This window comes from Platalea leucorodia (genome assembly GCF_965183815.1).
Source record: "Platalea leucorodia genome assembly, contig: HAP1_HAP1_SCAFFOLD_146, whole genome shotgun sequence".
NCBI classification, from domain to species: Eukaryota; Metazoa; Chordata; class Aves; order Pelecaniformes; family Threskiornithidae; genus Platalea; species Platalea leucorodia.
The window spans coordinates 35,619-63,480 of record NW_028121397.1 but is presented as its reverse complement, the minus strand read 5'-3'; the positions used below and the strand labels follow the sequence as shown (position 1 = coordinate 63,480).

The following is a 27,862-nucleotide window of genomic DNA, read 5'->3' as shown; positions in this document are numbered from 1 at the left end:
CTCTTGTCCACAAGCAGCACAGACAACCGCTTTTTCCTCCAGTTTCCTCCTTCCTCTGTGTGCATGGAAACTCCTCTGCTCTGTGCTTGATTCCAGGGGATGGCATTGGCAGTGCTCATCGAGCTTCTCAGCTGGGTCCTGGTTATGAGCCTTGGGGGGGTGGCAGAGGTAAGTTGTCCATGTCTGTCTGCTTGAGGGAACACTTCTGTTTGAATAGGTTATTCATGGGCAGCTTTACCTAAGATCCTCTTGAGGCCTTCCAGGAGCTGTTTGTGCCTCGGGGGCGTTGCACAGATGAGTCCTGAATATTTATTTCCCTGAAGAGCTGCTAGGTCTCGGCAAACAAGTCACCCGTGTTCCTTTTCAGCTGTGGAACCTACACCTCTGTCTGTGTCCCGTGTCATTACCTCACCCCCTTCCAGCCCCTGCAGGTGACTAAGGAAGCAGTAGATCACAACATGCAATGGAAACTCTCCTCACCTGTGTTCGATTACCTGTTTGGTTCCTGCAGTCCATGTTGATCACGACCCTTGGTGGAATCCTGTTCCTGGGCCTGGGGGGAATCCCAGAGGTAAGGATTCAGTCTTCCTTTGTTATTGGCGTTTTGTGTTTGTTAATCGTTGGTTTGTTATTTGTTAATATCTTGTCGTGATAGTTCAGCCTCCCAGTGGCCAGCAGGCTCTTCTCTACAAGAATTGTGAATGATCGTTTTTTCCTGTGGTGCTACCTGCTCCCACTTTTGCGTGGGCTTCCTTTTGTGTGTGTGAGAGGTCTCCTGGTAAGAGGGCCCTGAGAGGCCCTATGTTTGTCCGTCTGGTCCTTGCGGGGTGTCGCACGTGGCCTGGAGACAGTAGTTTGAAAGCCGCCGGGCCCCAGCCAAGAGGTCACCAGGCCCCTCTGCAGCTTTGGGAATCTCAGCCTGCACCTGCGTCCCATGTTGTTGCCTGGCTCCCTTCCGGCCACTGCACGTCACCAAGGAAGAGGCAGATCACAACGTGCAACGGAAACATTTTTCATCTCAGCTTGATTACAGCTGTCCCTGTAGGCAGCGGCTACTTGAATTCCCGACTTGAGCCTGTCCGTGAGCCTCAGGGCGATCCCACAGGTGAGGCCCTTGAACGAATGAGCGTTTACATTTTAATTTTCTGTTCATGTGAAAATTAGCTTACTGCTTTCTTGGCTGCTGCTTGGGCATGCAGAAGAGCAGAGAGGGAATGGGTGCGGCTCAGTGATGTACCCCGGGGCGCTCTGCCTTGCAAAGCTGTCTTTGCCAGCTGCTCCGCCCCTGCACTGGTTCCAGTGCCCGCTGCAAAGCCAGCAGGTGCCTTGGGGTTGAGTTGAGAGCTGGCGTGAGCTCCAGGGAGTCCTTTCTCCGACAGCTCCATGCCTGGTTAGTGGCCACTGCAGGCACCCAGGAAATGTTTGCAAGATGCTCCCGAGTGGAAGGGAGAGAGGATTGCTCTCGAGTAGCCCTGTGTTTGAATTGCATTCACTGTCATTCCAATCTGAAGAAGTATATTGAAATATTTCAGGGGCGCTGCTCTGTCCTGTGCTCGTTTCCAGACGTGGCTGCAGGCAGTGGTTATCCAGCTTCCCGGCTGGGTGCCAGGGCTGACCCGCAGGCAGGTCGCGTGGGTACGTCGTGGCTTTTTACTGCCTTTGAGAGCTGCCAGCTGGAAGTCCAAAGTCAGCCAGGCGCCTCTGCAGGTGTGAGAATACAGAGCTGCGCGTGTGTGCCGTGTCATTCCGTGATCCCCTTGTATGTTCTGCTATTCAGTTATGACGGTACAGATCAGGGCATGTGATGGTAACTTCTCGTGGGTGTTTGGTTGTAGACATGGCCACAGGATGGGCTTTTCCAGCTCCTCGGATGGATCCAGGGCTGGATCCCAGCTGGCATCCCAAGGGTGAGTAGTCCGTCTTTATTGATTTTACCGAGTAAGCACTCCTTTTCAATAGTTTATTAATGTGAAATTGGCCTTCATACTTTCTGTTAACGTCCTCAAAGAGGAAAGCCTAAAGCTCAAATAGGGAAGTATTCCCAAAAGATACCGGAAGGTGCAAAGGAAATCCTGAAAGACTTGGAGCAAGCAGCACCTGGTTGGTGTATTTCCCTCTGACCTTATGACTTGGGCAGCTGAGGTTTTAGATTCGTGTATGGACGTGCTGTAGCCTGCACAGCAGGAAGGGATCAATCAGAGCCTCACCGCAGTGACGCTCGATTTCACGCCTTGCGTGGGGTGGTGAGCCACAGAGATGGTCCAGCACAGCATCTGCTACCAGCTGTGGTTCAAGCTGAGTCCCAGGGGCAGCTGCTGCCCCCGTTGTACCATTACTGGTCAGAGCTGCTTTGTGCAGACGCTGGTATGCAGGTGTCAGGAACCGGCGTGTGCTGAATTTGTGTTCAAGGCAGGCATGATGTCCCAAGAGATCTTGGCTGCCCTTTCCTCATGTTGGAAGTCAGGTGCAGATGCTGATTCTGCTTGTGATTGACTTTCAGCCTGCAGACTGATAGTGGTGGTAGGACGAGCGTGAGTGGTGGTGGTGCTCCTGGAGCGCGTGCGGGACTTGCGGAGGAGCGCATTGCTCATGAGCCGTGAGAGGGCCAGCACCCTGGCAGTCGCTGGAGGGGAGAGGGCCCTTGGGCAGCGGGGAGGATGGGTAGGCAGATTTGGGTGGCTGGGACCGTGTCGCGAATCCTGATTTAGGATCCTGCCAACTACGCCAGTTTGTCGCAAAAGAGTGATTTAGATCGCTTAAGGAATCACCATCAAAGGTAATAGCAAAAGTGGTTTTCATATGATGTTGTAAAACTTTGACTTAACAAAGTTCGATGGCGAGGTTCACTCTTAATTACTGCATGGAAGAATCCTACAAAGGAAAACTGAGTTACACTCGAGTTAGACTGATTCACAGAGAGACCGGGGACACAAAAGGGTAAGGAGGACCCTCCCGTAGAGTCACGAGGTTCAGAGTGGACCCCCTTGCTTTCTAAACTCCTTCCTCAGAGAGGAGACTAGGTGCAGATGGGTCCAAACCTAGTCTCAGACTTGGTCAACAGTTTGTGTCTAAAGGATTGTACATGCCAAGTTTATGTAATGTTTGATTAGCATCAATTCAGCCTGCAATTAAAGTTACCAAGACAAAATCAAAGTTACCGTACTACAAGGTTATGCACGATATCAGTCACTTACCAAAGATCTGTCGTTGGTAAAAGTGGTTGAGTCCCCACCCCTGGAGGTATTTAAAAGACGGGTAGATGTGGTGCTCAGGGCATGGTTTAGTGGTGGACTTGGCAGTGACAGGTTAATGGTTGGACTCGATGATCAGATTGAAACGAGAGGAGTTCACAGCCTGGCCATGGCTCAGGCCTTTCCCTCTTCCAGAGCCTGCCCCAAACCACGGGCAGTCTGGTCAAGGGGCTGAGCACACCCATCACGGACGGGCAGGATTTGCCTGGGCTGCAGGCCGCATCGATCCCCTTGCCAGGATCGGAGCAGCCCAGGCTTCACAGCCTGGTCCAGCCCCATTGCTCTCCTTGAGGTCTGCAGACTCTTGGTGACACCTCGGGGTCAGGGGTGGGTTGGAGCTGGACACGCAGCTTGAAGCTGGACCCCTAACTTGAAGGCACCCTTGAGTGGTTCATTCGGTTAATTCAGTCTTGGCTGGTTTAGCTCTCCGTTTCTGGTTGCATTTCAGAAAACTTGGCTGGGGTTTTCCTCTTGGAAGGAAAGTGTTTTGCATACAAATATGTAAATACCTTCCAATTCTTTTCCCCTTTGCTGGCTTTCCTCTCGGCAGCGCCTCCCCACATGGCATCCGTTCAGAAGACTGAAAGTCCTACCGCTCTTTGCAAAATTAAACCCGTGGACGTTATTTTTCATACATGTCAGCTACCAGCAAGCTTTTACTGGCGGCTTTTTTCTGTCACTAGGCTTTGCTCTGCTGATGTTCAGCTATCACTGAAAAGCTCATCACACCGGGTAGTTTACTGAAAACATTTTATTGTAATCAAGAAGTGACATAACAAGGCTGCAATGTGTTCTGCAAATCATTCTGCTGCTATTTTATAACTGATACCAGCTGCTTCTGCCAGGCAATTAAAAGAAAATTCAACTGTGAAAATTTTCAGGACAGAAAACTCCAGCCAGACTAATTAACGGTGGTTAAAAGTAAGAGGCCCCAGCAACGCCTTTCATGTTGCGTGGTCACAACTCACAATTCTGTACAAAATGTTCGCTTTTTAAAGCTCCGATGTAAAAATCAAACAATCCAGCGGCAATTTTTTAAGTGCAACACAGGGTCTTTCATGTCATCATTTGCAATGCTTGAACTCGTTCACATTTCAACAAAGTTTAATACAGATGACTTGGGAATTAAGTCTTTTTTCATTATCTGTCATTCTATGTAGGGACAGATTTCACTTTTTGGTCATCTTGCTCCTTGTCTTTGCTCTTCTTCCATTTGTTCTTCTTGTGCTTGTGTTTGTGGCTCTTTTCCAATTCCATTTCATTTCCAATGTGTTTCTTCTGCTGCTTCTGTTTCTTCTGCTTCTTGTCCTTCTTCTTCTTTTTTTTCTTGTTCTTTTTCTTGCTGTCTTGCCTCTCTCCTGAGCTGGCTCTGCTCCTGTGGCCTCCAGTCTGACTCTCAGAAGGGCTTTGGCTACGGCTGCGCCTAACACTGGGACTGCTTTGCCTTTGACTTCGCCTTGCTTCAGGCCGGTCACCTGCAGCAGGTGCTGCTGTATCCTCTTTCACCTTATCAACAGCCTTTTCCTTTGGGTCGTCATGAGTTTTCCCTGCCGCTTCCTCACCTTTTGCAGATACCTTACTCTCACTTTCATTGCAGTCCGGTACAAATGCAGCCTTAATCAGTGTCTCGCGTTCGATCAGAAGAGAGCGGCGAGGAGCTGCTCACCTGAGGCTTAGGCTGGGCAACACTTTTATTGTTTTGTCCAGTCACGTTCTCTTTCTCATGTTTTACATCTGGCGATTCCTCTCTCCAAGGTGCTTTATTACCACCTGGCTCTTTCTCTTCATTGCTCTTTACTTCTGGTACGTGCTTCTCTTTCTCTTCTCCTGCGTTTATATCTAGAGGTTTGGGTTCCTCCAATGTGCGCTTGGAATCGTGAGCAGCTTTGTGATCAGACTGCTGCCGCTCAGGCGGAGGGCTGCAGCTGCTCCTGTTGGCGTCTCCAGTGCACTTTTCGGACAGCTCTGCTCGTTCGTCTCTCGGCTTACTCTCCTGGACTGACGTAGATTCTCTGTTTTGAGAAGGGGACTCTCTTCCCCTTGCTAATTCACTCTTTTCATCTCTACGCTTGGAACTAGAATAATCTCTGTTGCCATCACGGTCAGAATTTTTGTCTTGCTTAGGAGTAAAGTCTTTAGCAGCGGATCCATGGCCAGTATCAGGCTTCTCTGAAAATCTGCAGTCTTTGGAAGATTGGGAAATACTTTTTCCATCTCCTTGCTCGGTTGCACGTTCTGAGGGGTCGTCTTCTTGCTGAACACTGCTCTTTCTCTTCTCAGAGGTGTCTTTGTCTGACAAAGAATGATCCCGGTCTTTGGTTTTTCCTTTTTCATTTGACATCGAACTTTTTGAACTTTTTGCGTCATGCTGGGAGCTTTCATAACTCACCTCTTTTGTAGTTTTCTGTCTTTCCTTCAAAGGCTCCGTCTCTTTTTCACTCTGTTTTACAGGGTTTGGTGGCTTAGCACTCGCATTTTGTATAACATTAGCAGGTTTTCCTACGGTTGCGGGCACCTGGGTAGATTGAATGTCTTCCTCTTCAGACTCAAAGTCATCCTTCTCCCACTTTGACTGAGGGACCTGGATCATAATAACCATGTCTTTCTCAGGGGCTGTGATATCATTATTATACTCCTCCATGGTCTTAATGACAGTTTGTTTTGTGTCTGGCTTTTCTTCAGTCTTTCTAATGGGGCTTCCTCCAGTAGAACTAGTGCTAAGAGGAAAAAAGCTGACATTAATCGTGGGTGAGATATACGCACCGCCATCTTTTGTAACAGTTTAGAAAACGGCTTGTGTTTCCATTCTAAATCTTGCGTATTTTTTCAAAAGATGTTCAATTAAGGGAACAGACGAGAGAAAGGATGAGTCCACTAGCTAAGACTACGAGCAATCAATTAATTTAGTACCTTCCTACTCTACATTTAATTAACAAAGACACGAGATTATCAGATTGGGGACTGTCTGACCTGGTAATTCCTTCATGTCCTGCTTCTACCAATGGTAGATAAATTAGCTATACATTCTTGTTTCGACATCTAAGCAAGCAATTAGGGAGAGGTATACACAACCACAGTTTTATTCTCATGTCCCAGTGTTCTTCTTCAGAAAAAATGTACGTTTTAAAAACTGTTTAGAATATCAAGACACTATCTTAAGTCTCCAGTGACGTCTTAAATGGTTTGAGTTTGCGCTGTCCGGCTTCTTTAGATGCTGAAATGTACGTAATAACAGCTTCACACTAGATTCACTCTTTCAAAGAAGTTGGCACTGAGCTGGAAGCAGTGTAGCTGTGTCAACACGGCACTGTGCTCAAAGCTCAAATCAGTACAAGATATTGGCAACCAAGCTGCTATTTCTGCAAGGTATCGTTTCATCTCATACTGACAAAAGTAGATCATTACAGCACCTTGCAATTTTTCAAAGGCAACATATTGCATGGTAGAGACATGTCTGTTATCCTTGCCTTTAGCTGGATCTGAAGGAAGACCTCGAGGGGACTCCTCAGAGAGTCAACATATAATGAATAAGAAGGGGGGAAAAAAGTCCCAGAAGTAAGGGTGAAAGACGTCATCAATGAATTAACCTTATGAGCTGTCTGGGCAGTACAGACTGCTTGTTTTCTTTCACAAAATTTGATTCTGACCCAAGTACAGCTTAGCAGGAAAGATCACAGATTATTCACTCATTTAGCACAGATTTAGCTGTTCCTTTCATTAGTCACCATAAAGACTTTTACATTTGTTTGCGGGGGGGAGGGAGGAAAGAAAGAATAGGAAAAGAAAAGATGAGGTACCTGGTGCAATGTACCAGAGTTGCACTAGATCCATCAGCTGCCGTTCCTTTGCTTCTTACTTTTCCCTTTGCTTTTTCTTGCTTAACTTTGCTGCTGTTCGGCTCAGCTTTCTCACCAGGTTCTTCTGCAGGTAGCACATTTTCTCCACTCACAACCTTTTTGCCAGTTTCTTGGTTAAGTTTAATCTTTTTGGCGGGGTTGTTAAGAAAAGCAGGTTTATCCTCTTCTGGAGTTTGCTCTCCTTTTTCACCATCAGGCTCAGTCTTCCCCTTTGGTGGTCTTTTCGAGTCAGCAGCTTCTGGTTTAGAGGCCTTTAGGGAAGTCGCTTCATGTTCTTCAGCAACCTTTTCATCTACTTTTCGTTTTCTTTGTTCAGGTTTTGCATCAGAGGGGTTGCTTTTTTCAGCAGGTGTTTTTGACTTGCCCTCTTTGTTGGAGGGCTTCTCCGACTTGGTTTCTTTTCGATGGTCTTTCTTTGCCGTTTCCTCGTTGGCTGCTCTGGTTTCTGGGTGATCTTTTGTAACTTTGGGGTGAGCTTTCCGTGGGGAACCAAGAGCCTTCTCAGCCTTTTGAGAGGAAGAGGTTTTAACACTGTCTGTCTTTGGCAACTCTTCCTTCACTTTTTTCACAGCAGGTTCCATTCGAGGAGATTCTTCACGATCGCTGTCCACCTCCTCTTGGGAAGCTTTAGCTGGTTTTATTATGCTGTCGTTCTTAGGCAGAACAGCCACTTCTGCTTTCCGCTTTGTCTTGTCAATTTTTGCTTTTGGCTTCTCCTTCTCTTTTTTCACCTTTGCAGATACTGGTTTGAAAGCAAGAGAATCTGCTTCCATAGGCTCATCTCTCACAGGGGTGGCATCGTCTCTTCTTGGGAGCATGAACAGAGAGTCCATTTTAACATCTGCTGCTGGAACTGGCTCTTTGGCTTTCCTCGCACCTTCTAACAACTCAGCTTTCGGAAAGCCTTCATTCTCATCCCCTTTTCTTCTCTTCTGGGGGTTTTTATCTTTATTTCCTTTGCCATCTCCCAGTGGATGTTCCACCTCCTTCTCTTTGGATTTTGTAGCATCTCGGATGTCATGGCTCTCTCTTCCAGAAGGTTTTTCAGGGTAATTTCCAGCTGTATTACGATTTCTGTGGCTCTGCCCACCAGGATAATCCTCCCTACGTCCCCAAGCCTGTGGCAAATTCTCTCGTCTGGTCCCAGGCGGACCAAACCTATCTGGAGAAAAGTTGCCCCTGTTTACTGGAGGCGGAGGTTGAGGGCCAACAGCAAAGCTCTTGTGAAACTTTTTGTACCATTCTCTAGAGTTCCTTTCCCATTCTCTGTATCTTTCCTTTTCAAATGGATCTCTCAAGTCAACAGATCTGCCATAGCACGCTTTCATATCATGTGGAGGAACTTCTCTGTATCTGTTAAAATACTCCCTTCCTCCTTCCCCTCGAGGTACGGTCCGTGTAGTGGGAGAGTGGCCTCTAAACACTGGAGACCTTGATCGTGAACGGTATCTTCTTAGCCTTGAATGGTGATAACCCCGTGACCTTGACCTAGAACGATATTTATGACTCTTCCCTTTGCCTCTTCTTGAATACCGTGGGGATCGTGAGCAGGAACGAGAATGGGAACGACTAAAGGATCGAGAGTAGGAGCGAGAGCGGGAAGAACCTGATCTTGACTTGGAGTAGGTGTATGAACTTCTCGAGTAAGATGAAGCACTATAGGGAGACTTGGACCTTAAAAAAAACACAAAACACAAAAAAAGTGAAGTTAACTCAAAACAGTCGCTCTCCCCAGTTTTTTTCCTCCCACATTTGGTTTGGGTTTCTTTTCCTCTCCACAGGCTAATGCCAAAGCTTCTTTCAGCTGCTGACATACTGCTACTGCAAACTGAAGAACTTGATCGTATGTAAAAGTTTCTGCTTAGGAGACAGAACAGCTGCTGCATTGTTAGTGTACCAACATACAGGAAGGGGAAGCGTATTTCCACCCACTTCTATGACATTAACTACCATAGCTATTGATTGATCTAAGGCGGGGTATACTGGCCTCTACTGGTACATGAACGCACACATTTTTCACTACTCAACAACTACCTGCAGTGCAAATCATTTTTGTTGCAGTAAGATGCAAAAAGTGCAAGTCTTAATGGCTAGAGTGCAGTATCAAACACCAAGAAAACACGATTTAGCCTGAAGACGGCAAAGCTCCATTTTAAAATGCCAGCTGAGTCTCTTCATCTTCACTACTGGTTTGGCAATTTGTACAGGATGCAAAAGACTTGTACTGCAATCTTACACCCAGGACTATTTACTCCTGTCGCTGCTGATCCCTTGACTCATCCAATCCATCTGACGATGGAGAGGTGGAGGCGAACTCCTCCTGATTCTTCTAGACAACCCGCTTCTCCATTACGGACGTGTAAAGCAGTTACCTGGAAAACAAACGCCTACGCTCCTTTTGAATCTTTTTATATTCCATCAGTTCTTTACCAAAATCCTTTGTAAACTCATCACATTTGGACTTTTTCTTCTCCCTGTTAAAAGAAGTTTGACCTTTCTTACAAGGATAGTTTGACCTTTCTTACAAAAAGACATCAAGAAACAAACCCTGGCCGATAGGAGAAAATGTCTACGGCACGCAAATGCAAAAGGTGAACATCCTAGTTAAGCAAAGCCAGTTTAGAATGCCTAGAAGTTTCAGGGAAAGCTTTAGAATGACATTTGTCTGGGTTTACTTTTGCATGGTTTCACCTGCAATGAAAAAGAATATTGCAAAAACCACTAGGTCATCTTTGCTTATGTCAGACGCACTTTAGTGTAACTGCAGTCCGATATACTATCGCAAGAGATACAAAAATGAAAACCAACGCAACTTCATTGAGCCAAATACTTACTCCTCTTTAGGTCTCTGTTGTTCTCTGTAAAACTCCTCCCTAGGTAAAGGAGGTGCTTGTGTCGTTGGGATGGTATTTGAAGGAGCCGTTGGTCCTGCTGTTGGTACCCAAGCTGGCGACCTGTTGGCAGGAGCTGGGGGATATCCTGGAGGGGGGGCAGTGCACCCAGCAGCTGGAGGCTGACCAGGGGGAAACTGAGGAGGCAACTGGGGCGGTGGTACCCGCGGTGGGAGAGGAAGGGCATGGGGTGGTGGAGGATGCAAGGGAGGTGGAGGCACAGGCACAAAGATGGCTATTGATGGTGGCAGTGCTGGGGCCTGAGTCCTTTGGGTACGTTCACTAGGCGGGCGTCCTCGATTTGAACTTCTAAAGAAACCCAAAAACATGTGTCACTGTTTGTTACACTCTGCCCCAATTTTAAAGAGGAAGGCGAAGGAAGCGGGAGCATGGTGGCGAGCACTTCTTGTTCTCAACTTAAGCATTTCTCTCCCTGCTGTCTGTTCATTAGAGACTGCCCTCATTTCTTGATCCTCAGACTCGCCTTCCACATCCCCAGCCCCAGCGGTTCCCTCAGTCTTCTCTCCTTATACTCAGCTTTGCGCCTGTGGATGGAGGCTGCCCGTGCTTGAAAGACACTCCCATCTCCCCTGTGCCAAGTGCCCACCGCTCCTCTGCCACTCCTTGATATGGTCAATACTTCACACTTCTGATCTTCAAAGCACTGCACAAATACTAACTCATCTTCTCTCAAACTTCTTTTAACTTCTTCCACATAAGCCTCCTATGTTGTTGCCTCATGAGGATGTGTTTGGCCTGGTTTTGTCCCCAAATTGTTATTTTCGGGCTTACTGAATTTGAGATTTTAGACAATCTGTGGGATGGATCCTGGGGTTTGTTTTTATTTATCTTTAGCATAGTATGAACACAATGCCCCCTTACAATCTATCTATAACAAATATGTACCAAAAGGAAGGACTAACTTGACACTGCAATAATAGAGAAAACAGACTCCTCTCTCTCTCTCCAACTGAGAGAAAGCAGCTTGGCTATTTCAGAGGACTGAATTGAAGACATTCAAAATTTTTATAAAATAACACAACACAGCGTTGACTATCCAATGCTTTGCTCAATCAGTATCAACTAAGTTGGTAAAAAAGAATGTTGGAGGCTGATTTCTATGGGGAAATCAATTTCTCCAGCCCTATTCAGCCAGTGATCAGAAGGGTGGCTTTCCACCTCACCCTTTAATGATACTTCATTTTTGTATGTAATTATGCTTTCTTCAAACAGTGTTCATTTTTCAGAGTCCTCTTCTCAATCATGTGCTGCAGTTTTCTTTTAAATACTCTTACTGCAAGCATAGATCCCCTTCGTTAAAGCCAATTCAAACGAAGCCATTTAAAAACGAATTACCACTTGTATTCTCCACAACTATCTGTGCACACTTATTTCATTCTAAATCAGCTTTAAGTTATTACATTATTATTTACTGTATAAGCTACGTGTTATGGTCTCGTTTAACAGGTTACAAGTAGGAATATATTGAATTTCTGTAGCATACTTACAGCTCCCAGCCTGGTCTGCCAGCTGCTGAGCGAACTGCGCTGGCTCTCCTGGGATGGCCTTTTGGCGTGGAGAGAGGAAAAAGAAAAAAATCCCATTCAGTTGATCTGAAGATAAGTTTTGAAAAGAACTTCTCAAGTTATAGTTGCTTACCAGTTGTGTGTATTGAGTGTCCTTGGGGGCCCAGAAGACTTGGTAACGCTGGTTGTCTTACTACAGGAACCCGACAGCCCTTGTGAATAAATGCAAACAGTTGGAAAAGAAGCTCTGCTAAAATACAAGCAGCACTGCATATGTTGAAATAAAATTTACCTTCTCTTCCACCAAACTGCCGATTGACTGAAAGGAAGATTTAGAAAGCCCAGCAGCACTCACCAGCGCAGCAGGAGGCAGAACAGTACCGGCATCACTACAAAAAAACCCAAATTTTTATTATTCAAACAGTGTTTTGAAGTGCTACTTGAAATACAAAGTCCCAAGTGAGAAAAGGCTGACTATAGTAAATGGGGAAAAAAATGAAAAAATAATCTTCTCCAGATGTACAAATGGGAAGTTGGCCGATTCCAAATGAAGCACTGACGAGAAGTCTGTTTGGACTAGTGGCATTTAACGAGAAATAGAACAGAATAGACTAGACTATTTCAGTTGGAAGGGACCCACAACGATCATCTGCTCTGACTGCCTGACCAATTCAGGGCTGACCAAGTTAAAGCATGGGATTAAGGGCATTGTCCAAATCCCTCTCCAACACTGACAGGCTTGGGGCATCGACCACCTCTCCAGGAAGCCCGTTCCAGGGTTTGAACAACCTCTCGGTAAAGAAATGCTTCCTCATGTCCAGTCTAAGCCTCCCCTGGCACAGCTTGGAACCATTCCCACGTGTCCTATCACTGCATCCCACCGAGAAGAGATCAGCACCTCCCTCTCCACGTCCCCTCCGCAGGAAGCTGCAGAGGGCAATGAGGTGGCCCCTCCGCCTCCTCTTCTCCAAACTGGACAAAGGCAGAGTCCTCAGCCGCTCCTCAGAGGACATTCCTCCCAGCCCTTTCACCAGCTCTGTTGCCCTCCTCTCGACGCACTCAAGGACCTTCACCTCCTTCTTCAATTGTGGGGCCCAGAACTGCACACCGTGTTCAAGGGGAGGCCGCAGCAACGCTGAATACAGCAGGATAATGACCTCTTTTCACTGGCTGCTTCCCCTGCCTTTGATGCATCCCAGGATGCAGTTTGCCCTCTTGGCTGCCAGGGCTCACCGGAAAAATATTTTAGTAAGCTGGCTGCACATAAAAGGATTGGAGTACGTATAGCCCAGACACTGACTCTCAGTTGTGGAAGATGCAAGAACTGAAATTCTCTTGGGAAACGTTTATGTGCTGGCTCAGTGGCTGCCTTAGAGGTTCTTTTGACTTGTGACCTTTGTAGTCAACGGTACAGCTGCGCCTGACAGTCTTCTGGACAGAGTGGCTCTTTGCATTCCAGGCATAAAATCGAAAGGACAGAAGCCCTCAACAACAGTACAGATTTTCCATGTATTTTCATACCGCTTCACTGGGTTGCCAACTAGGACTTTGTTGGTAAATGTTTGTAAAGACTTCAAATTTACAGTGTTTCAATGTTTATTATCCAAATCTGCGTGCGGCGCTGACTACACGGCATTACTGAGAATGACTCTGACTTATAATACTGATGATAGAAATACTGTAGAAAAAAGTGATGTGAAACACCTGGTCAGTTTTACCTCTCATTGGGCTTTTTCACTTTTCAGGAAACGATTATTTCCTCAGTACTAAAGAGAAATGAATGCACTCCAGAAGCTCTGACATAACCAAATGCTTACTTTAGGAATTGCTAGCCACTTAAACTCAAAGGGCTCCTGGGGGAAAAAAGTTCCTCTTTCAGGGTCAACGCGTACTGAATGACTTGTAAGAGAAGCAAACCAAAATACTTTGGAGAAAATTCTTGCATGAGGCACGCTTCCAAATTATTAAAGTGTCCTCATTCAAAGTAAAACCCAAACCCAGAACGGCCACAGTTCTCTGGAACTGTCACTAATGCTATAGAAATCGCTAGCTGAGAAGCTCAGGAGAAACAATCTAACTTCAGCACCTTGGTGCCTTTTATATTCGTGTTGATCTACAGATTTCCTTACCAAAAAGGTCCACCTGGCTTTTCAGCAGGGGCCAACGATGACAGAGCAGCAACAGAAGAAGAAGCCAGACAAGCCAGTGGACTCATGAGTGGATCCCGCTGGCTGGAAATTGTTGGCCAGAGCAGAGGCTGCAGGTTGCGGGCTGTTGTTTGCCTCAGGAGTGGTGGTGGAGGTGGTGGCGGTGGCGGCTGCTGCTGCTGTTGCTGCTGAACCTGCTTATGGAGCCCTTTTGCGTAGCCAGTCCCATTTCTGAAGTTGTTCACAGCCTAGAGGCAGGAAAGCATTTACAAAAAGTTAATACGAAACTTCAGTAGACAGACGAAGAAAAGCCTGCACGGAGTAAAACTCCTTGTGTATCCTGTAAATGCTATCAGTCCTAAAATGAATCAACATACAGATGTATGGATACATCACACTGAACACTGATATTCATGACTTGCAACTCAGAGTAGCTGTATTTAAAGTACTCCAGCGTTAGCACTGAGTTTGAAAGTGAGACAAGCCTGTTAAACAAAAGGGTGACCTGAATTTGCCAGATTGTCTCTAAAGAGTTGTAAGCTTCTGTAACAACAGATAACGTATTTGAAAAGTAAATTGAGCCTTACTCCATTTAGCCTTGCTTAAGGAGAGGTAAATGAATATCTTCTTCCCTTTCAGCTTTTGAAAAATAGACTTTTCCTTGCCAACAGTTTACGTGAAAGTCATCGTGTTACCTGGCGTAGGGACTTGTTGGCGACTAAAGCGTCAGGAGAAACGTCTGTTTGATGACATGTGGGGCATCTGTGTTCCTCAGAGTCCAGTAACGCTGTTCTAATACCTGTGAATCATCAGAATCATCAAAACAGCTTTTAGCCAAACTAAGGAGTATTTTTGGGCTCTAATCAATTCTAAACACAAGTGTGTGGTTAATGGGTGAATATGGTCTTGAATTGAGAGCACGGAGCGATCAATGTTCAACAGTGTAAAAAATTTCCAGTCTGCAGCAAATAACTATACGGTTTGATATTGCACTCATGCAACACCTGAAGATGTAGAGGAGGCTGTGCCTTGATGTTCCGACTGATCTTCTTTCCGCTGGCTAGTACAGTGAGAAGTCACTAACCTCAAGGTTAATGAAGAAAACACATTTCAACACATTAGGAGGTTTGAGTTCTGAAGGTTTTAACCAACCCTCCGGTGGAGAAGAAGGCGGATTAAATGCCTGACTATCCGTTTGTTGCAGACCACACCAAATCACCAGAGCTGGCTATATAATTTTGTATGAGAGAAAGGGCTGTGGACAAATAAATGCAGTCACTATCTAATTCTGGAATCTCCTGCACAATTACGCACTCTTCTCATACTCGTCCTTCCGTATTGTGCTGGTCTGGGCGGGGACAGAGTTCATTTTCTTCATAGTAGCTAGTGGGGGGCTATGGTTTGGATTTGTGCTGGAAACAGGGTTGGTAACACGGGGATGGTTTCCTTATGGCTGAGCGGTGCTTCCACAGAGTCAAGGCCTTTTCTGCTTCTCACACCGCCCCACCAGCAAGGAGGCCGGGGGGGCAGAAGAAGTGTGAAGGAGACACAGCCGGGACAGCTGACCCCAGCTGAGCCAAGGGCTATCCCACACCGTATGGCGTCATGCGCAGCATATAGAGCTGGGGGAAGAAGAAGGAAGGGGGGGATGTTGGGAGTGATGGCGTTTGTCTTCCCAGGTAACGGTTACGCGTGATGGAGCCCTGCTGTCCTGGGGATGGCTGAACTCCTCCCTGCCCATGGGAAGGACGGAATGAATTCCTTGTGTTGCTTTGCTTGTGCGCGCGGCTTTTGCTTCACCTGTTAAACTGTCTTTATCTCAACCCACCAGCTTTCTCGCTTTTACCCTTCCGATTCTCTCCCCATCCCACTGCGGGGGAGCGAGCGAGCGGCTGGGTGGTGCTTAGTTGCCGGCTGGAGTTAAACCACGACACGCGTGTAAAGAGATTTAACGAGATACATAAAAAGGGGAAAAAGCTTTCTGCCTTTTTTTTTTTCCTTTCTACAAGGAGAGTCCTTTCCTAGTCAGGCTATACTTCAGTCTTAAATCGAACTGGTGACAAAGTAATGCCGTTATCTCCTATGTCTGCTTTCAGAAGATCAGTTTGATGTTGGGGATTAACAAACCTGGGAGTAACACTTACATTCGTCACAGTAACTGTTTCTACAGCAGGGAATAACCACGGCATCAGTCATTGTATCTTTACAAAGGAGACACAGCAGCTCCTCTGGAACGGGATCATGGGAGGAGGAGGGGGAGGACGGCTCCTCGGGTAAAAAGGGTGGCTTTTCCTTCTTGCCTCTGGCATAAGCTTCCCTGGAGGGGGGGGAGGGGAGGAAAAAGAAAAAAGTGAAAGACGAGGAAAGGAAAACTTTTCCAAGCGTAGGATTTTATCAAAGGAAGACAAGAGATGGAATTCTCCTCGCTCCACACTAGCCTTCGAAGACGCAGGCATCTCGTTTAAACTGCTTTTCTATAGCCACAAGACCAGAAGAGGGAGGGGGGAACAATTTTCCTTCTGCAGAACTCTCCCATTCATTGGATCAACTAAGAAATTGGCTCCAACTACAACAATAATGTTTTGACAGCTAGAAATTGGGTGCAAGGAATCCCACCTCTCCTTTGCCAGGGGGTAAAGGTAAATTGCAGGCTCAGGATGAAGTGAGTCTCCGAGTAATTCCATTTTATAAATAAGGGCAGTCTATGTTCCAGCTTCTACAAAAGGAGATCCACGACAGAAAAGCAGAAGTGCTACCAAGTGCATTTCGTAACAGCCCCTCTTGTCAGCCCACGGCTGGATTTTCTGAGTTTAGAGCAACAGGGAAACTTCAGCCTGTTTCACACGTGAGCTTGGATAAAAGTCAGAGGGGGAGGAAATCTCAGTCCAACGGCGATGGGTTACATTTTGCAAGAAGCCTTTGAAACATAAACCAGCAGCAAAACGAGCTTTCAGAGAGAACAACTCCCACTGTCAACACTACTGAAATATTTTGCAGAAATACAGATTCTTAGCACAGCACTAGTTTAACCAGCTTCCAGGGCCATGAGCAGTAGGGCCACCCTATTTTAATCTTAGAAAGTATCACAGATTTTAAGGTTCAGATACAACGACAATGCTTCCTCCCCTGCAATTACAGAGGCTGGCCGATTTGGTCGCCTGGCCACTCAGACATTTACGCACAGTTTCTCTCATTCGCTTTTGGGTCGGTCCAATGAATTCCCTACTTACGCATTAATAGCTGGTATGGCATACTTCCCAGTGTTGGTTAGCATAGCACCCTTTGTATTGGGATCTTTCACCTCTATCAGGAAACTCCGTGGAATTCCCGTGCTCCTTTTAATTCTGGGAACAGACTCAACATTTTTGCCCTGTTAAGAGAAGAAAGGCAAACATAGCTCATCTTAAGACCCACACTTAAAATGACATGTCCATGATTATTCTAAGCAGCAAAAGCCTTTAATCCTCTCCTTTTCCTTAACAGAAGGGTTGCTTGACTAAAATACTTATTTTCCTAAATGAATATAGCCAGGGTGTTCCAAGGCTTGAGCAGTGTTTTGAACGCCGTCGACACTCTTGGGCTTAACTTCAGGTTCCTTAAGGGTGAAATATCCCTTAGCCTGCCCTCCGCTCAGAAAAGACACCAACCCGCTCCTCCTCCAAAGCGCAATTCCCAGGGCAAGCTCAGTTCAGTGCTCTGAACCAGGCACTGAGGAACTGTATATGAAGGTTCAGTTCATACCTCACGCATATACAACGGTAAATGGCATGCATACTCACCCAGAGGCTTGTGTCATTAAAACAGGCAAATATTCAGCGGGTGGGGTCAACAGAAAGGAGCTTGGGTTTATACGAAATACTAAAAACTGTGAACTGTTGTTAAAAAGAGTTAAAACCAGAAACATTTCCAATGATATTGGAATATCTAAAAATATGCATGAAAGTTCACAGAGAAAGATCTATGGACATATTGAATGTCTATGACCTGGAAAAAATAAAAGTTTACATTTACAACTCCAGGTTTCCCTTGAATTTTGAAGGGCTTCACCCCCAGAGAAACAATTCCAAAGATGAGCAGTCATGTAGTTGTTAGGTAACTGCCAAGGTAAAAAAATGAACCCCCAAGTAACACCAGAAGTCCCCCTCAATCTTACCCCATTTGTTGGGCAGTTCTTTATATAGTGGCCAGGTTGTCCGCAACGGAAGCAGGTATATGATGGTGGAAGCAGACCCAAGGGTTTCTTCATGTAACTAAAAGGTTTTTGGGAAAAAGAAAAAGCTATGCGTGCGTCTCTCTTGTTAAAACAAACATCTCTACGATTTTTCCATCATCTTCAAAGAACAGATTGGACGTTATCAACACTTACTTGATTGGATGATACTCATGGCAGGACTGTGTCATCATAGCCTTGATTTTATCTTCTTCAGAAGCATTGGCCTCAGCCAGATTGGCAGTCTGTTCAACAGGCAATACACACATTAGAAACACATTTCAGCCCACACGGCCAAAGACACCACCACTCCCCCGATCCTGCAAAGAGCAGCACAACGCGGGCTGAGGTTGCATGAAAACAGCCGCTGACAGAAAACAGAGCCGTGCTGAAGATGCGCTGGGGAGTCCTTAGGCCACTGCAGGGGGTTTATGGGCCTGGGAACCTACTTGAAAAGAGCCTTCTTGGGCACTCCAAACCTTGGGCTCTCTTTGTACCTCACACAAAGACTCCTGTAACCAATCCAATGTGCTTCCAAGTGGACTGAAGCTCTGTGTAGGAAAAATTATACTATCCAGCACTTTTAAACGGATTTTTAAGCCCCAGACTATTTGAAGCAGAAGATAGCCCCTGGACATTTAATTGAAAAAGATGCAGGCAAGTACCATTATTTACATTTCGCAGCAGTAAAAGGACACACAAGAGTCGGGGAAGTGGGTCTTGCTGGCTGAAATTCAGCTTCAGACACAGAAGCATTAAAAGGAATCAAGCTTTTTATAATCCCTCAGCAAGACAAAAGATTCTTGTCAGTGGAAATTTGACCACGATGTGCTGTAGGCAGTCCCAGCTGCACGTTCCCCCCCGCTACCCTCTTCATATTCAGCGATTTAACTGCAGCAAGCAAAACCTGCCGGTTTTTCCAGTTGACTGTGTCCTTTTAACATACAAATCGTAATAGAAACCTTATCCAGAATTACTGAAGGTAGCTGATTTTTTTTTAAGTCGTGTTTGTTCCAATGTTTTTATTACACACCAGCCCAGATACAAGCAGGGCCTGAGGGAGTGACTGTAAATGATCTGGACCTTCAGGCACTGATCATGCAGGTCAACCACCCCTGCTTTTGTTTTTAGATGCATTCACTCCCAAAAGCAACCAACCAGGTTCAACATTCTCTTAAATGGTTGTTTCATATACACAGTTTTTTCTCCACAGTCACATAATGCAGATCGACATCTATGAAATCATTAATGTTTATAGAAAACTTTACAGATACTTGACTCGTTTGTTTGAACCCAAACGGTTCACAAAACACACCCAAAACCCACAAAACCTTACTAGGAACAGACCAAAATTCAAACATAGCATTTCATACATGGGAATAATAAAACAGAAACCTGCTAACACATTGCCTCCATGCTAAGCCAGTCTGCACTGAAGAGGTCAGAGCAAGTAACAGTTTTGAGCTGCTTTATGCTATGTTCCTGTATTTTTCTGAAATACTTAAATTTTCTCAAAAGCTTCAATGTGTGCCCTACTTGGACAGGTTTTCACATTTCAGAGTAAAACTTCACAGGAGTTTACAGAACCAAGGACACGTTCAGAGACAGCACCAATGGAGACCAATTTCTTTTGGTGGCTGCCTTCCAAACAAATTTATGTTTCCTTCCCCCCAGTGTACACAATTTAATTTCTGCAGGAAGAGAGGGAAGAAGTTACCCGTGGGGAGAGATTTCTCTTTCTCGGCAATGAACTCCAGCCTTTATTTTCAGAAGAAAGAACCAGCTCCTCTGCATTAAGCCCTGCCTTCTCTAATCTTTGTAACTTTGCAGACTAGGAATTCAATTGGCTAGCACTACGCCTGTCACAAAGGGCCATCACTAGTGCTTTCCCCGACAAAGTGACACCTGGCTGAGCAAAACCAGCAAGCAGCTCCATAGCAAAACAGGGCGTTACAACCATTTCAGAAGGGCACATCTGCTAAAATGCCACACATGCGCATCGGCATGTTCCTCTCGACAGTTAGGTACACTGACACAATTTACACAGTCTGCATTCAAACAAATTAGATCGTGGTGTCCACTGTAGATACGCTACAACTGATGAAATTGTGCAGCATCCACAGAATGCATCTAGAACTATAAGGACTAGAAATTCAAAAATAGCCATGCAATTGTCCGTGTTCCAGAAGCGCTTCTATTTTGGCTGTTGCAAACCCCCTTGAAATGGCCATAACTTACAGCCAATTAAATTCTTCTGTAAAAAGTGTGTTAGTTTCCAACGCAAAATTAACAAAACATAGGAAAAACGGTAAACGGCTTCCGAAGTGCTGCTGCTTTGTGTCTTGCAGATGAGTAATACTGCAACATTATGTTGAGGCTGAGAAGGTACTCCCCTTCGATCTTCCCAAACGGGCAGCTCCTCTTTACAGGATAGTACCAAAATATACACACGTTTTAAAGTTAAAATAAAAACTTTAAATTGCTAAGAATTAAATTAAAGTTGTGTTCACATTACAACAGTCATCCAGCTACAGATCATGGTATAGGACTTAAAAATATGAAGCTAACACAGTTTTTTTAAAGTATTTGACAAGAATATGTACATACCTTAGCAAGCTGGCCCAGAGAAATAGATGCAGAAGAGTCATCAATCTGTTCACAAAAAATGAAACACAGATTCAAGTTCTACAATCAAAACACAGCAATAGTTAACCTCTGCTGTAGCCTGAGAGCCTGCGCTATGTCCTCTGAGTGTCACTCAAAGAGGCATTTCTAACCTAGTGCAATCTGTATCTGCTCAAAACAAAGTCCAAGCCTATGACAGCTTAAGAGTGCCTATGTGGTTCATGAGAAGAAACTAAAAGAACCAAACCCGCTTGCGATCAACTCACTGCTCCAGAATATCGCAGAGAAGGACCCCTGTCCAATGTTCACAACTGCTTAAAAGCTGAAAGGGTAAGGAAGCTGTCAATTTTCAGCTCAAAAGGACTTAAAAAAGTACTTGAGTTTGTTTGAGAAGGAAGCATCACGACAGGAGACTTCTTTTCAGTGTAGTTTGTAAATTAAGCAGTTAACGTCTCATCATTTAGAAATGCACACGGTTTGGGTTTATGAACACAGTACAGTTGCCCGTCAAAATAAAGCACGGGCGTATATGCCCTGAAACATGAACTCTGCCCCTCCTGTCCACCAGTTTAAGAATATTCACCGTCCCCCACCAAACCCAAATAAGAACACCAATCCATCACCAACACATCAGCCATACAAGTAACCACCACTTTGTCTAGACAAAAATCAACTGCTCAAATTATTGAAATAAAGGTGACCGAGAGTTTGGCCAAACTAAAAATTCAGCCAGGAAGGACCACAGTTGTGCCTGACGGTGCTAAAACAACGGCCATGACTCTCTGCATTTCTGCAGCCTCGAAGGACAAACACCAACTAGAGATCCTTGCTGTTACTGAAATAGTAATCGAAGTCAAAAAGGATCCACTTTCCTGCTTTGGGCGTAGTAACATTAGGGCAAGAGCGCAAATGTGGAAGTGGAGAATGATAGCTAACACAAGACAAGACAACGAAGAAATATTCAAAGTGTAAGCTTTTGTGCATGCTTTTTAAAAAACTCTTAACTCATTTCAATTTTGCTGCTTTACTCTTCAACAACAATTGGCAAGCTTTCCAGTGCTTTATTCCTGAAAGAAACAAAAAGCACACGACAAGCTGTACAAACATACATCTTGCCAGCTCTAGGCAGCCAGATGGAGAACACGGCACCACGTTCAGCTGTGCAAACCCTGAACCTACATGATCTAAAACCGATCACGCGTCCTCTGTACAACACAAAGTCATTCAGGACATGTTCTAGCAGACTCAGTACGAAATACAACGCATTACTGGGCACAAATACCAACGTTCACATCAGAGCTGTGCAAATAATGGCATTACTCAGTTTTTACTATGCCCAATCAAAGACATTGTATTTACAACATATGCTATGTTTCACTGGAAAAGATATTAAGTTAATGTTTGGAAAACTACTACAAAGCTGCATTGTTTAGAATTAAGGGCAGTGTGTAGAAAAAAGTGTGAGATTGTGTTTTACATACTGCTCTTGATGTGCCACTCGCTGGCTCAGTTCGACTTCTTCTAGAAGAAGAAATAAAGGTGATCAGAACTTCAAATAAAGCACTTGTACCCAACGTAAAGTAGTGAAAACCGATTATAAAACCTGAATATCAAAACATTATGTCCCGATAGTCTCGTACATGTGGAAATTTATTCATATACACAAACTGTTCTCCCTTGGTACATGCAGTGCAACTAAAAAAAAATCCCCAAATCACGTTTCTACTTTGTCACAAATTACTCTAAGGCTTACAGCTATAGAACACAGCAGTGCAAGAGCAAGCCCTCAGGTATTTTGTCTCTGCTATGGAAGTATCAAAAATACAAAGTCTGTACTACAGGTCTGTGTTCTTCCATAATCAGCCACCAAAACACGAAGGTCACTTTAGCCAATGTGGGTGCCCCCAGCGTTACAAATAGGCACCAGATACAGCACTTTAGTTTCTAAGAAAGAACAGGGACAGTCTAGACACTTTGAAGTGCAAGTGCACTTATGTTAAAAAAATCAGCCGTCGGACAAAGAAATACCAAAACTGTCAGCAGCAGAGTCTTTAGAACAGGGTTGCTTTGTGGAAGCCCAAGCCCTGTGCTCAGGTATCTGCCATATTTAGCTATGAAAGTGCCAAAATATTAAATGTGTTACGTATGCTATATTGACTCAAAATAGTAATAGAAAGGTCACCTGAAAGCAGTTCCTGGGGCTTTGTGCGATTTAGGAGTCCTGCGACAAAAGAGAAAGGTCTTGATTGCCAGAATTTGCATTAAGATAATCTTGAAAATGTTACAATAGTTTAGGAAATATTTATTACATTTGAACACTCGCTGAGATTCCACACACTCATTGATCTGTACCTGCATGCTACTCATCATGGATCAGACATGCAACCGCTGATAGCGTTAGCAAACAATTCATACATCCTCCAAAGTGTGCCATGAGCAGAGGCAATTCAAAGGCTGCAGTGGAATTTAGGTACAAATAGAGAGGGCCATTCTTTCCTCATCCCCACATGCAGGCATTTATTTGGTCTTTGATGCTAGCAGCATCTCTCCTCTCCTTTCAGGGCAGCATTACAATACCAGGAGAGGGTGCCATCCAACCCGAAACGGAGGATGCATTGACAAGACGGCGCTAAGCATACGCGTTGAAATTAACCCCCAACACAAGGCCCTGTTTATAAGCACAACGCTGTGGCGTCCAGAATTACCAGGCAGCGCCTGAAAGCACTGTAACAACCACGGCAGTAATACGCCCAAAGTTTACATGCAGAGCCACATTAATTCAGGGGTTTTTGCTTGCAAAGGCTTCCTGGGTCCCAGGATGCTCCTGTACTGTTGGTTCAAGACACGCTGTAACTCATCAGTTTATTTACTGAGAACCAACATTAGAAAGACGTGGCAGAACCCCAAGCTAATAATATCAACTAATTGTGGTGGAGAGGTGTATCTTTAAGTAGGCTGGCAAACAGGACCCTCCAAACAATGCCAGTGGAGCTAATATAGAACTGGACTGCATGAATACATAAATGACAGCAATAATCCTGTAGTCGGGATTGCATTTGAAGGGCTGTCATTTTAATCAATATGCCCGGTTCTCTGTCCTCCGTGAATCTTAGGAATACAGAACTAAAACCTGGGGCACCGGTATCACCTCAGGGTAAAAACAGACTTAGAAGGATAACTAGTAACATTTGGTACCGTGCTAAACGGCTTACTGAGTTTCAAGTTTGGAAAGGATTAACCATTCCTTCATCGTACTCGCACAAAAGGCAATATACTTTAGGATATTGTTGTTTTTCTCTTGCCTGAAACGGACATTGTCTTTAGGAAACTACTAAGAATCACTTCTGAATGGAACTTCTTGTTTGCATGGTTCGCCAGCCGGCAACTCTTGGTCTGTCCTCTAGAGCTAGCGTGCAAAAGCCCCAGATTTGGGGGGTAAGAAGAGCTGCCATATCCCTCCCCCTCCCTCCCCCAAATGCAAGGAAGAGTCAAACCCCGAGAAGCAGACTCTTCGGAGATGGAAACAAATTACAAGTTTACACTACAATGCCTATCTGTCTGTACTATAAAAGCCATCAAAGCAAACACATATAATAAGGAATCTCTCCATGTAGAGGAAACAGGATCCACAACTTGGCTCTCAGAAGAATCAACCCCAAGAACAAACCCAATGAAACCATCTTAAAAGTTACCACTGTTGGAGGTTGAACCCCATGGCCCAGCAGGTCTGAAAAGGTAAGTCTGCTTTGGGACAGATACATTAAAATTTACCCCATTACAACAAAAACTAACAGCAGCTTTCACAAGAAAGATCCAATCGGAATGCCTCTGTAAACTAAGAGCAATAAAAAAGTTAACACACTGAAACCCCCAACAAAGAATGCAATGCTTTACGGATACTTACATCACGTAGGGTTTGCTGGCAGCTTTAACTCCTGCAACAGGGATTCTTCGAACGATGACCGAGGAGTTCTTAGGAATGAGGGCGTTATCATCGGTGTATTCTGCAAACAACACAAATACAGACAAAAACATTAGTCGCTTCCGAAGAATGTGTATTAATAGCTAATTACACAGCACTTCAGAGAACCCCCTCACAGATGTCAAAGCAAAATTTGATGTGTAACATCGCGCTTTTATCATCTCAACACACTAACAGTACAGTTCAAGAAATCTTCAGGTCTGATAATCAAACACAAGCAGCACCATCTTGTTCTTTTTTTTAAAATAGTTGGAATGCCAACAGCAAAATGGTCCCAAGGGTCACTAAAGGAGGCTCTGCTAATGCATGAGGTTCTTTCCTGACCTAGCTGAAGTGGCTTTTGCTGCTGTTGGGCTCCAAACCCAGGAGGTCTTTGAAGAAAAACAAACAGCAGCAAAGTCTCACCTGCATACACCAGATTCTGAAGCCTGACCAGCTTGCCCTGCAGCAAAACAGGCACTGCGCTAAAGCCTGGAAACTCTGCGCCATTGCTTCAGTAGCCGTTCACTAAAAACGCTTCAGCTACGCTGCTGGTGCTCAGGACGGACAGAACACGGAAGAGAGCCTGCCCTCGCTGCCTATTTCTTGGAGCTTCATCCATCAACAGCCACACTTCTCAGCTGCTCGTTACGCTGAAATGGAAACGGGGCTGGCAGTTCTAGAATTTGGATCACAGAAATGTTGGGCGGTTTCTGAGCTTGCTTTCACAAGCAGGGCAGAATGGGCTCCAACGCGGTATCTCCCCTCTTCAGCTGCTCATCTCGTTTGAATGAACCAAAGGAACGTGAATACTTTCCATTCACTTTTTGCAGAGCAGAGAGACTCAATGGAAATTCCTTAGGAAGGCAGCCTCGGAAAGCCTCTCGAAAACAGCGTGTGCCTGAAGCTACCCATGCTCTGCCTTGGCTCACACCATGTCAGTCTGCTGAAGAGGAGGAAAGCCGCCTGACCTTTACACAAGGCCCCAACAAAAAACCACCTGCCTGAGACACTTGGACTGAGACAGCTTAAAATGCAAAGATCTCTCCATGAGAATGGTTTTGATATTGCACTTCCACAAGCTGGATATGACTAAATATGTTAAAGCACTCTCAGCAGCCATTCCCTGTAATCTGCCTACAGTTTTCAATATCAAAAGCCCTTACCTTCACAGACTAAATCAGAACGATGGTCTGAAAACCAAAGATGCTGCATACCCAGCCAAGCTCTGTCAGGGTGGTTTTGCTCAGTGATCACATACAAAATAGCAATATTTCACAATTTACGCTCCATTTTTCAGTGTCTTAGTCCTAGAAAGGACTACCATTGACAAAACCAGAAGCTTTTCCAGAAGGCCCATATCCTGAAACCAACCCCTAGAGCTCTTCTCAAAAGGAAAATCTAACCATTGCACAGCCCCCTGTCAAGAAAGGCCTGCCCTGGGACATTTTGATGGAGCAGGAGCTCCGACAGTACTGAGGCCCAGACAAAGAACGGGGAGATCATGCCAGCTGCACTTCTCGAAGCCCCAAGCTTCAAGGTGTTGAGCTGCTGAACAAAGCCGTGCAGAATATTCTTCCTGCTCCAGATCACAAACCACCGGATTTCGATTTCAGAGATACGCGATAAGCAACAGTGGCTCCACAAAAAGGCAGGGGTTTGCTACGCCTGTGCCCAACTGAGGATTGCGGGGGTTCTGCAGAAGATTGCAAGCGGCAGCACCTCTCCTAGAAAGAGACTGTATATATGAGGACAGCAACCAATGCTTTGATTCACAAATCATGCAAGCCTGCAGCGGTCAATTTGAACACGCACAACGGGTGTACGACGCAGAAAGAGGAATAAGACCTCTTTTAGTGTCTTGTGACAATTCATTGACCGTTAGAGGAGAAGCATTGACATCTGCCTTCTGAAGCGACTATCCGTGCATGTATCTGGAGAGAGACAGGTACGTGCTTGTTTTCAATCCACTTGTTAAGTGCACACTGAAGAGAGCTCCAGCCATCTAATGACAGACTGCTATAAAAATGAATTCACCTTCCAAGTCAATCAGTCCACATTTAAATGGATCACCTGAGGAGTGACAATAGCTTGGTGAAGTAACGGCTTTATTTGTGTAGGACACTCATCATGGCCCATATTGGTATTTGGTGCTTGAAGGATCCTACTGGCTCAGCCAGCAGTCAGAGAATTTGTGGAAGAGTGTTTGCATACAGCAGAGGACATTGCTGAGCTCGTTGTGGGAAGGGACCTGGGGCCAGTTGGCTTTCATACATTTATTTTTCCTTTGCCTCAATTAATTGAATGCATTTTGGTGAGGAAATTTTGTTACAGGTGAAGTCAATCCATGTAGACTAAAAAGTTAATTTTTTTTTTTTTTTTTTTTAATCGGAAAGGACTAAAGCTAAAAAACGTGTCTAAAACACAGCCCTGAAGGTAGCTGTCAGGACAGCGACGACAAAACAACAGCTCTGTCGGGCCCCCAGCACAAGTCACAGCTACCGACTGTGGCCGAATCCCGTTATCGCGTCCCACCCCGTGCCCACCACCCCCACCCACCTTCTTGGGTCTGGGCGTTGGAGATCTGCAGGTCACAGTTGGCCGCCTTCAGCTTCTCGCGGCCCATGATCTGGCGCTTCAGGTCGCACAGGGAGATGTGGAGCCCATTGAAGGTGACTGTATCGTAGTTCAGCTTGGAAAAGAACTTATAGTGGATGCACGACATGGTCGGTGCCTGCTCCGCGACGACGTCTACCGCAGCAGACGGCGTCGCAGCCTCCGCGCCAGGACAGGGCCTGCGGCAGCTCGGGGAAGGGCCCACGGAGGGGGCCAGGCAAGCAGCACGGGCTGGGCTCAAGGCCGCTCAGAGGCCACAGCGCTCCACCACGGCCAGGCCCCCTGGCCTCAGGCAGACTCGGCTGATGGAGGCCGAGTGGTGGACTCCATCCCGGCGGTGCTGCAAGGCCCCGGCCCTCGCCCCTGCAACGCCCCTGCCCACAGCCCTCGGCGATGGAGCTGGGCCGCGGCGGCAGCTCCTGCCCGCTCCTCCTCGCAGTCCAAGCGGGCGAGTGGACGACGGGGAGAGGCCCCCACGGCCCCGGCTCAGCCTCCGCTCCCTCTCCGCACGCAGCGCACCTCGGCCCAACCGCTCACTATGGCAACTCGGGTGCCCCTGCCCCAACGTTCCGCCGAGGGGTTTCCCGGCCAACAACCGCAGGGGCTGCCGTCAGCGTGTCACCGCGCACACATAATGGCGCACGCACAACGGCACACCGCACCCACCGCCCTGCGCCTCACGTGGCCGCTGGTGTCCCTGCTGTCCCCCCAGCCTGTCACCGCCCGCTGTCCTGCCCCACTTTGGGCCTGCGGTCTCCCCCTGTCACCCCCTGGGCCT

At 45.9% G+C, this 27,862-nt stretch overlaps 1 protein-coding gene across 1 annotated transcript; it reads right to left on the bottom strand.

Annotated features, from left to right (window-relative positions):
- Nucleotides 1-4,403: 4,403 nt before the first annotated feature.
- Nucleotides 4,404-27,193, bottom strand: LOC309603605 (E3 ubiquitin-protein ligase RBBP6-like; the record flags this gene model as incomplete). The annotated part of the gene is given in 19 exon segments (XM_082338406.1): nt 4,404-4,868; nt 4,870-5,968; nt 7,049-8,782; nt 9,481-9,582; nt 9,943-10,305; nt 11,508-11,565; nt 11,659-11,737; nt 11,818-11,914; nt 13,655-13,920; nt 14,368-14,471; nt 15,817-15,989; nt 16,903-17,042; nt 17,826-17,922; nt 18,039-18,127; nt 20,490-20,534; nt 21,989-22,025; nt 22,690-22,728; nt 24,412-24,511; nt 27,028-27,193. Coding segments are annotated over 19 exon segments (5,253 nt in total).
- Nucleotides 27,194-27,862: the final 669 nt, after the last annotated feature.